The 10,385-nt window shown below is 41.1% G+C and overlaps 1 protein-coding gene across 1 annotated transcript in view; it reads right to left on the bottom strand.

Annotated features, from left to right (window-relative positions):
- Nucleotides 1–616: 616 nt before the first annotated feature.
- PTPRJ (protein tyrosine phosphatase, receptor type J) overlaps nucleotides 617–10,385 on the bottom strand; it is a 41,250-nt gene continuing 31,481 nt past the window's right edge. Inside the window, exons 21-24 of the mRNA XM_006908129.3 lie at nucleotides 8,952–9,071; nucleotides 6,454–6,614; nucleotides 5,025–5,160; nucleotides 617–3,186 (exon numbers count right to left, since the gene is read on the bottom strand). Coding sequence (XP_006908191.1) covers nucleotides 3,028–3,186; nucleotides 5,025–5,160; nucleotides 6,454–6,614; nucleotides 8,952–9,071 — 576 coding nt within the window. The 3' untranslated portion in view covers nucleotides 617–3,027. The remainder of the gene's footprint in view (nucleotides 3,187–5,024; nucleotides 5,161–6,453; nucleotides 6,615–8,951; nucleotides 9,072–10,385) is intronic.

Genomic DNA, 10,385 nt, shown 5'->3' with positions numbered 1-10,385 from the left:
CTGAGCCTAGCTGGGGGTCCCTCCATGGCCACCGGGAATGGACCCCAGATGTCGTTTCCTCTTGGCGCAAGTCATCATTAGATTTAACTTTGGAGGCAAAATGGCCAAGCTCTGGCGAGAAGAGATCGATGGCCCAAATCTCCCAAACACTGACCACTGATCTTTAGCCCATTCACCACCCACTGATCCTGCCCTGTCTGCTTCTCTGTATGGAACTGTCAAATACTAAAGTGGGGCAACCACACTGTCTCCACAATTCCACTGCATCCTCACGTTTCAGTTCCTTGTTCCTGGGAGGGTTTGGGGCAGGAGCTCAAAAGCACCTTCCTCTTTCCTATGACCAACCCCCGGCCCATATGTCCCTTGTATTTACACATTAATCTTCTTCCCTTTTTGATCACTGTGCTATAAATACCCTCAGCGCCCCACTGGCCCCACCCCAGGCTGTCTTCCCTGGGCATCTTCGGGATGCACAGAAGCATCGTGACCTTTGTGTGACCTGCCACTTGGAATCCAGACAACATCCGGGAGTGGCCCATTTCCCAAGCCCACACCAGACAGAAAGGAGAAGGGTTTCTGTTTTCTGAGCTTTTATGCTTTATGTTTATAATTATTGTTTTCATTAATTTTAAAGACAATGTTAGAGCCAAGTCCTTCCCTCCCACTTCATGGCAGCGATGACTGCTATGCAGGGGACAGCATTTTCCCGGGATTTGACAACAAGACACCCATCACAATGGTTTCCTGACAAACTGGAGCGAGAAGGGGTGTGGCCCACAGAACAGCTACCTGAACAGGGACCTCAGAATGAAGTTCTGGAACTCTCCAAGGTCTGTCTGCTTTGAGGGGCTGAAGAGTGTCAAGATTTGGAGGCAATCCAGCCAAAACTAGCTGCGCTCACACCCCGGGACGGTGTGGCTTCCCTGATTCAGACCCACAGAGCCAAAGGCCCCTCCGAAGCTGCATTGAAAGGGCCTGGTCTGGCCTGGCCAACCGTTCCTCCAAGGGCCAGATAGCGAATGAACTGCTTACTACCACATGGAGCAAAGGCGTCAGCGAAGAAAAGTGCAATTTCCATTCGGGAAGTAAGGTCCTCCCAAAACATGACGCCACCACCTCCTCCCCTTTTAACCCTTTCAGTACCTCAAGGGGGAAGGGGAACAAAGACATGCAGCACTGAACCTCTGAAACTAATCAGGGGCCGCCAGTATGTCATCGCTCACCCTTCACCGCCCTAAAACACCCACTCACAGGTCCCGTCAGTCATCAAAGTGCCGGTGAGTTGAGGAGCATGGCAGGGTCAGGAGACAGGCTCCCCACAGGTCCACAGGAACCAGGGCACACGGAGAGAAGACCCCACTTCCATCTTCAATAGGACACATTCGTCCTGAGTTTACAGCAGGATTTACGACTGCAGCAAACAGCCACAGGCTTCCAGGGACTTCATAAAACTCCTTCAGAAGACCTTGTATACTTCATTGCCTGTTGGAGGATAAACTCAAAACTTCTTCACAATATAACCTGAGCCACAATAAGAAATAAAAAGAAACAAATCCTTCCATGTTAATGCCTTGAGAAGTTTACAGATTATGTACCAATAAAATAAATCCACATAAATTCTGAAATTCTTGGTGGATATACACCTGAAGCAAAAAAAAAAAAAAGTTAATCTACATTTTTTTTAAAATCAAAGTAATTACAGCAGCAGTATAGTGAAAAGGTTTTAAAAATAATAATTACATCTTTGATACAAATTCAAACTTTGTACATCTCATTTCAAAGGAATGACTGTTTTTAAGAGTTTAGTGTATATATACATATATATACACATACACACATATATATATGTATATATATACACAGTAGATAGCGATATGTGTCATTGCAGACAGACTAAAGCCAGTGGACTTTGAAGGAGGGATTAATTTGACACTGTTTTTTCACAAAGAAGTGTTCACAGATTGCCACACTTTTAAACACACACACACGGACACGGAAACACAAACACACATAAAATGCCAACCTGAGTAAAACATTACTAAAAATCTAGAGTATCATGAATCACTAAGTCACATATTGCACCTTTAAATAATCCTTCTTACCAAATACGACGTGAGAAAAAGCATAAAACAGGGACAAGAAAAGGAGCGTGCATTACTGTAGGGGTTCCTTTGCTTCCCCCCCAGAAATTCTCGAGGTGATAGCTTCCACTCTCACTCAACCGGTGGGCTGAAAATGTGACCAACAGTTGTGTCTTTGGGGAAAACTGGGAGGGAAGAGGGAAGAGAGAATATAGCACAAAACGAGGCGGGGCGGGGGGGGGGGAGTTGGGGTGGGGAAGCCTCCTCTCATCCGGCAAGAACAGGAATGTTATTGAGAAGGCTGAACTTCTGATACTACACTACCGTTTAAATATTCCACATATTCCAATTAAGAGATTCAATACAAAAATATAGATATCTACTGAGTTTTGCCTGTGGAAGCATAATTCAGAAAAGGCACATGTTCAAATAGAAAACCCAGGCAGGAGAGGCGCCACGTTCCCCTCCCGAAGTGATAATCATCCACAGTTACATGCTTTCCATCAGCTAGATTCCAAGATACAGTAGGTAAAAATAGACCTCTGATACTTAAAATATATTCAACCCAACACAATCCTGGCTTTAGCATGTGGATCATATAAAATAGTCTTTAAAAAAAAAAAAATCTGTTTTGAAAAAGAAAAAAAAAATCATAGCTCACTTTTCCTGGTTCTCCGTAATTCTCAAGAAAAAAAAAAAAGTGAGCTCATCCCACTGGTCACCAGGAATGTGGTTGATTTGCTCGCCGTCCATCCACAGCCCCGGGCAGCGCTAGCTTTCTCATCTGCCGTCATGTTATGTGTACAGCTTCATACCCTCAATGACTTCTAAAGAACAGAACAAGGAATTAAGATACTGGACATATAGAAACATGTCAACATCGAGGCGTTTTCCTGTGCTGTGGGTGTGATGGCCTCGTGAACTCCGGAAAGGTTATCCTTTGGAATCAGGCGATGTAACCATTCGTTTTTCCAAACGTGGTCGCTGGGGCGAGGTTTTCATAGATTGTCATTGCAGTTGTGTTCTGGTAGATGAGATCTACTTTTGAGTCCTTCTGGGATCTGATGATATCCAAAACACACTGATTGAGGAAAACATACTGGTCCTATTAGAAAAGGAAGACGAGAAAGGAAATAAGCACAGGTCCTGGAGGTTACTTTCAGATTTCCAGCCCTCAATTTTGAAGACACAGCAGGTAAAAATAGACCACTGACACTTAAATATATTCAACCCAATGTGATCCTGGCTTTAGCATTTGAATTATATAAAATAGTCTTCTTAAAAAAAAAAAAATCTGTTTCGAAAAAGAAAAAAAATTGTAGCTCACTTTTCCTGGTTGGGTTTCCCTAATTCTCAAGGAAAAGTGAACTCAAACCCACTGGCAACCAAGAATGTTGTTGATTTGTTCACCAACCCTGACGGCCCCAACTTCTCATCTATCACATGTTATGTGTGCAGTTTCACGCTCAAAAAGAAATATCAGAATAACTGGGGAAGGGCCAAGAAAAGAATGTAGAGGTGACAATGCACATATACGTTTAAATGATCAAAGTCTTTCAATATTTTCTTGGCTCGTGAGGATGTGCAGAATAAGGAGTAAATTGTGGTTCTCAACAGAGGGGGTGAGTTAAAGAAGGATTGATGGAGGTAAGAGTTGGGTGAGGACCACACTTGTAGGCAAGCATACCAGAACCTGCAGGTAGCCATTAAAAAGAGGAAGAAGAGGTATATGCTAACACGGAAAAAGACCCATGATGTTATAAGAGAAAAAAATCACAGGGCGGCATTACATACAAAACAGGATCTAATTTTTAAAAAATACTCCATGTTTGTATACGTATATGTATTTTTCTATAGCTGAGCACAAAGAAGCCTATGAAGATATACCCAAACTACCTCCAAGGAGTGGGACTGGGGAAGAGAAAGAAAAAGAGAAATATATACCCTATATAACCCAGTATTGTCAGATTTTTTAATATCGACAGGTTTATATTATTTTCAAAATATGAAAAAGGACGTGAAAAGAATCTGTAGGCAGGTACTAGATTTCGATGTTTCTCAAAATAAGATAAAAGATTGAGAACTACTCCTCTATATAATCACAGCAGAAAGAAGAAAATGTCTCTTCTGACCAACCCAGGAGGGGAATTCCACTCCTTCCACCTCGACCACACCTCTCACCCCAAAGCACGAGATGTGCCCAGGCTTCTAGAACATTCCCTGCCGGATTCAAGACAGAGAGTATATTCAGAGTTCTAAACTGGTGCAAGGCAATAGCCTGATACAAAATTAATATTCTGCTCTCATCTTGGTCACCCTACAACTTTGAAAAAGGCTATTTCCCAATATATTTGTTGAGAACATGCCTCGAAAACAGTATTTACTTGGAACATTTCAAGGAAAGCCAAATCCAACAGTCTTGCACAAACGACACTGTAGACATCAAGCATTCATCTTCTCACGTGGTCAGCAACCTCCTGTAGCTATATAGCTGACATTCACAAAGCTGAGTGAGGTTGCAGTGCCATATGAATGCTTAAAGCAGCATTATGCTACTTCATATCATTAATATTTGATAAGTCCTCATTAGCTTAGTTTAGAGATGGCGAGAGCTTCTTAGAAACAAAGAGTGAAAATTTCAGTTTTATGAGTTTAAAATCCAGAAGCCAAAGTTCAGAGAGACTTGCTAAGATTATCTGGTGAGTTCCTGGCAGCCAGGTAAGGATCCTAACACTATGTAGGTTTGTAGTGCCGATGCTGATATCAAGCACCATGTGTCACTATCAAGTAGTTCAACCTCATGTCAGTTTAGGGTCTTAAATCCAGTGTTATGTCATGATCAAGAGCCAGATAGATCTGGAAGGGTGAAACAGTTTAACACAGGTGAAACCTTTTGAAAAAGGACGGCAAGGGCAGACTGTCAGACACAGATGTTGGCCTCACCTCTGTTTGCACCATTAAGGGCCTGTGCATTCGAAGGTCATACACAATCCCGTACACATCTACAGTGTTCTCATTCTCTATCTGATAGATCAGACGATCGATGGCAATGAAAGTGCCCGTCCTTCCAACCCCAGCACTGAAAAGAAAAGGGAAATGAGCACATTTGAGCACATTGCCATGTTACCTCCACTGTACCACTCTCAAATTGCCCCATTTGTGCATACATATCTTGCTCTCCTCCACTATCAGCCTTGGAGGGCAATGCCCATGATCATTAAACATTTGCTCGTTTGAAATCTCAGCAAGTAAGACTGAACTAGCTTGGGACTGGGGCCCAACTCCTAAAGTTCCTTTGGAGTCAAGTGTCACAAATAAAATACCTTGCTACAGCTTCTTGAACCTGTCTCATTCAAGTCGCCATCATAAGCTAGGATGGCAAGATTTCAAATTCATTTCCCATAGGACGACAAAGCCCCTCCTTTCTTTTGTCTAAATTAATTCCTTTAGCTTTAAAGCTAATGTCATTGTTCTAGACAAGGGAGCGGCAAACTTTTTCAGCAAAGGGCCAGATAGTAAATGTCTTCTGCTTTTCAGGACAAATGGTCTTTCTGCCACTGCAACAAGAAATTAACTATAAATAATATGTAAACAAATGGGCATGGCTGTGTTCCAATAAAACTTTATTTATAAAAATAGACTGCCAAATATATTGTAGTGGTGGTTTCATGGGTAGATACTTATCCCCAGACTCATTAAGTTGTATATATTAATTTATGTACAGTTTTTGTATGTCAAAAATATTTTAAATAAGTAAAACGAATATAACTATCTGTTTCAACGTTGTTAAATAAAAAAACCAACATGCTGAATGAAGAAAGCAGGTTGCAGAATGATGTACATGTGATAAAATCTGGTAAAAGTTTAAAGCTATATAAAACTATAGAGGTATATACATATGTAATAAAATATAAAAGCAGGCAAGGGAATAATGCAGATTGACTTTCAGGACCACGTTCACCTACATAAGAAGGAGCACTGGAGACTGGCAAGTAGAGACTTCATATCTGTAACATATTATTAACAAAAAGGAATGTATATGGCCTCATGCTATACCTTATTAAATTGTTGTAAATCTCTGTATTTTTGTAAGGTTGAAATATTTTATAAGACAATATTATAAATGAGAAATAAATTAAAATGCCTATGGTTTACAAAGAAAAATACAGGCAATTACCAGATCTGGCCCCCAAGCCAACACAGTTTGCCAATCCCTGTCTCAGGGCTTAGAGAGTATGTCCATGGTCCCTTAGTCAAACTTTCTTGAATTTGTGAGTGCCTACTGCATTCGGTCTTATACCTTGCTTTTCAAAAGTGTCCACATTTATAATTGCATTTGAAATCTGTCACACATGGAGCACCACCTGCCTACCTGCAATGCACCAGAACTGGCGATTCGGGAGGACTCTGCTTCATGTAGTCACGAACAAGATACCGGAAGTTGATGAGCAGGTCAGTGGTGTCGGGAACGCCGTGGTCAGGCCAGGAGGTGAAGTGGAACTGTCGCAGAGGGTGACTCTCACTAGTCTGGTTCTAAAAGCCAAGAAAAGAGGTTAGATCCAAAGAGAAAGGCTGCCTAACAACACCAGAAAGCAGAGTAAAATCGAGCAGTACCTGAATGCTGAACTGCGTGGGACAGCTAAAAGGCAGCTAAACAGAAGTGGTTATAGGTAAAAATTAGAATTTTACTTTGGTGCAACAGCTGAGAAAGTGCTTGCATGGACTTCGATGTGCTCAGCAAATCTTCCTAACATGCCCAAGCAGGAGGGTTTATTACCCTTCTTGAAAGATAAGGGAGTAAATGTTCCAAGAAAGCGACTTCCCCAACACAGAGCCCGGATGTAGAAGTCCCTCATCCTCTGATTTTGAGTTCAGACCTCTTCCTTTCGCCACCAGTTTCCTGCCAATAGTGTGCCCGCATTCCTACACTTCCACCTCCTCAGAGTTTCAAAAACCCCATCCCAGAGCCTACCTGGGAATGTCACTGACCACAAACAGATTCGCACAAATACAACCAGGATAACCAGTGCCTTTGGGGCAAGAACTGCCTCGTAATTCTAATGTCTTCCAGAGACTCTAATAAAGTGATAGGCAACTAGCAAGCACCAAGTAAATATTTAGAAATGTGGGCCTCTGCGAAAAGATCCCCAAAAAAACATCTATTTCAACATCAGACAGAAAATAGAAAGTGGACTTTGTTTTAACAGAGTTAGTTATTACACAGACTGGTTCCTACCATCGACCTTTCATTATCACAACTCCGCCCAGGATGGGCCATTCCTGTCTCTGATTGAACTGTGCTCAGTATGCCCACAGCCGGGCGCTGCCCTTTCCCATGTATACCTACATCTGGACTGCAGGCATTTCCATCTCCTTGATGACAGCTACTCTTCGAAGCTTATTTATTTTTTAAATACACATACATTATAAAAGCAGTGCATTCATATTATTCGAAATGTGAAAACACAAAGAAAAAAAGGCAGAGAGAGGAGAGGGAGTATTGTGAAGTCTCATCACACGCAAAAGTAACGTTCACAAATTTAACGAAAAGTATCCATCCAAAGAAAGAAGCCAGCCATGAGAGATGAGAGAGGGCAAAGTCAGACTTTTCAGTATTATCTCTGCGACAGGACAAAGAGGCCCGGGTTAGGGATGACAGAAGAAATGTTTAGCTCTGTTATGTTCCCACTTTTAAAATGCAAACTATAGGAGCATCCTTCTAGTTGCAAGAAGGGATGCTGCCCCATTCATGAATTGCTTAATAAAGCCAATTCGATCTTCAAATTTCAATAATTAAATAAAATGGAAACTATATTCATGCATTTTCGATAATTAAAAAGTAACTTTTTACTAAATGTCATGTGGTATCCTGGATTGGATCTTGGAACAAGAAAATGGTGAAAAAACGTGAAATCCAAATAAAGTCCAGAGTTTAGTTAATCAAAAAAAAAAAAAAATAGTAACAGTAATTTTTTTAAATGATGTGGACAATTCCACCCATGATTCTGTTCCACATTGGTGAACGCCAAGTGGAGAAGGCAACCAAAGATAAGCCAGTTCATTTAAAATAGGCAAAATCTATAGAAATAAGACATTTTAAAGAATTCTCCAAAAGCTGGATATTTCCATGGTTTCTAAATCCCCCTCATTACAAATGATGCTACTGAGATTCATCTTTATGAATAATAAACCTTCTCCTACATTTCAGGTTATTTTGGGGGGACAGATTCTCAAACATAGAATCACCATATCAAAGGGGAAGGGACATTTTTCTTATGCCCTTGATATAAACTGCAAAGGGTTATACCAATTGACACGCCCATCAAAAGATAACAGTGTCCCTTCCTGACACTGCTTCTACTTTTAAACACTCTTAAAATGGTAAAAAAAAAAAAAAAGGACACATAACTGGATTTGTTTTCATAACTTTTGGGGGCAAGGAAAGCCATGTGTATATGTCCTGGAATTCTATTAGTGAAACTGTTATCACAAACTGTTCCCAAAGGCTAATAATGGCAACTCCTGATGTCATACTTCTAACCAAATAATCCAAAAGGGCCTTGGTTTGTAACAAAACCTCTCTGAGCCAAGTCACCTGGAAGTGGAAGGGAAGAAGCTACAGATGCTGAGCCAAGCTCCTCCAGTTCACTTTATTCCAGAATAACTTATTCTCCTTAAGAAAGTAAAGCTAAAGAGTTGCCTAAGAGTATATATAAATATGAATTGTTTTATTCTGTAAAGGAGAAAGCAGAAGTATTTTTCTGATGCATGAAAAAAATACTGGTTAATATCAACCTGAAAAGGATCACCACCCAAAATTAGTACATGGTAATTTTATATGAGACCTAATCATCTTGACCTCTTACTTACATTTTTCACTGTAAAGTCTCTGATGGTCCATTCAGGAAGAACAATTTCAGATGCCATTGTCACAGTTATGTCCCCATAGTCCTGAGCCTGCTTGGAAGGCCAGTATTCCTCACATTTGGTCTAGAATGAAATTGCATTTTTATACAAAGACTCAGATCATGTTGTCTGCTATCACTAAATCCTCAAGCGAGAGACCAGATATGGATGACTGGCATCACACAGTGAATCGGTCCTTCAGCTGGGTTCTGTTTGACGCTTAAAATTGTAGGTTTTTTTTTTTTTAATTTACAATTGTTACCAACTCTTTTAAAATTAGGAGGTTTTCATAAAAATCCAGATTTCTAGCTTCTCTTGAAAAACCAGAAGATCTGGCCAACACTGAGCCCCATTTTTGCATGAAAATTGATTTAATGCTGAGTAGCAGCTGTTCCTTCACATGGGACACAGTCCCACCCAGCTCCCTGTGGCCCCAAAGCAGCTTCTGCACAACTGCTTCCTGAACTAAACCTCAATGAATGGCCCATACTGCGTGGCTAGAAGAAATGAGTACTTTCCTCAATACCTGGATACATGCTAACTGCAACACAAATACAGACACCAATAAAGAGGATCAAATTAAATGCTTTTGGGGTCTTTCGTTTTTATAAAGTCACAGGGAAGATGAGAACAGAAATAAAATTCATGAAACTGCTCTCTGAGAATATCAGCATTACCATTTGACGAATGACTTAAAACACACACACACCACACACACACACACACACACTCACCCTTCCAAGGTATGCTCCACTGCAGGTGGTTCCCAAACCTGGTTGGTTATCTGATTCACCTGGTTTGTTTTACTTTAATTCTGACACAGGCTGGGGATCCACATTTTTTAAAAGATCCCAGTCTTGAACTACTGCTCCAAGAAAAGAGCACAAGATTTGGACGCATACGGACATGGAGCTGATGTCCAGCTCAGTCTCAACCAGCTGGGCTTTCGTCGCTACTTTGTGGGCAAGTTCTTAAACTCTCTGAGCCTCAGTTTCCCTATCTACAAAATAATAACACCTCACAGGGTTGTTATAGGAAAGAAATAACATATATGGGGTGTCTGGGGCAGAAAATACACTGGCTCCCTTCCCCTATCACCCAAGTCGGTATCATCCACTTCTCTCCTGACTTAAGATGAACAAGGGCCCATCGAAATTCATCTTCATGTTCTTTGTTAATGTAACTACATCATTTTTGTTTGTCTAACAGATATTTATGAGACCGTTCCAAGTGCGAGGCCCTGGGCTGAAAAGCACAGCACCATAAAGTTTATTTGCATTCATAAACAAGGTTCTCTCATTTGCATTAATGGCCTGTTGTCCCAATTCAAGAAGGGGGTGCAGAGCTCTACCCTCAGTACCCCAAGAAGCGTGAAGAAGGGAAGCACCTCTTACTGTT

Source organism: Pteropus alecto, unplaced genomic scaffold (assembly GCF_000325575.1).
Source record: "Pteropus alecto unplaced genomic scaffold, ASM32557v1 scaffold71, whole genome shotgun sequence".
Taxonomy (NCBI): domain Eukaryota; kingdom Metazoa; phylum Chordata; class Mammalia; order Chiroptera; family Pteropodidae; genus Pteropus; species Pteropus alecto.
Note: the sequence above shows the minus strand (reverse complement) of the source record. Positions and strands in the feature narration are given on the sequence as shown.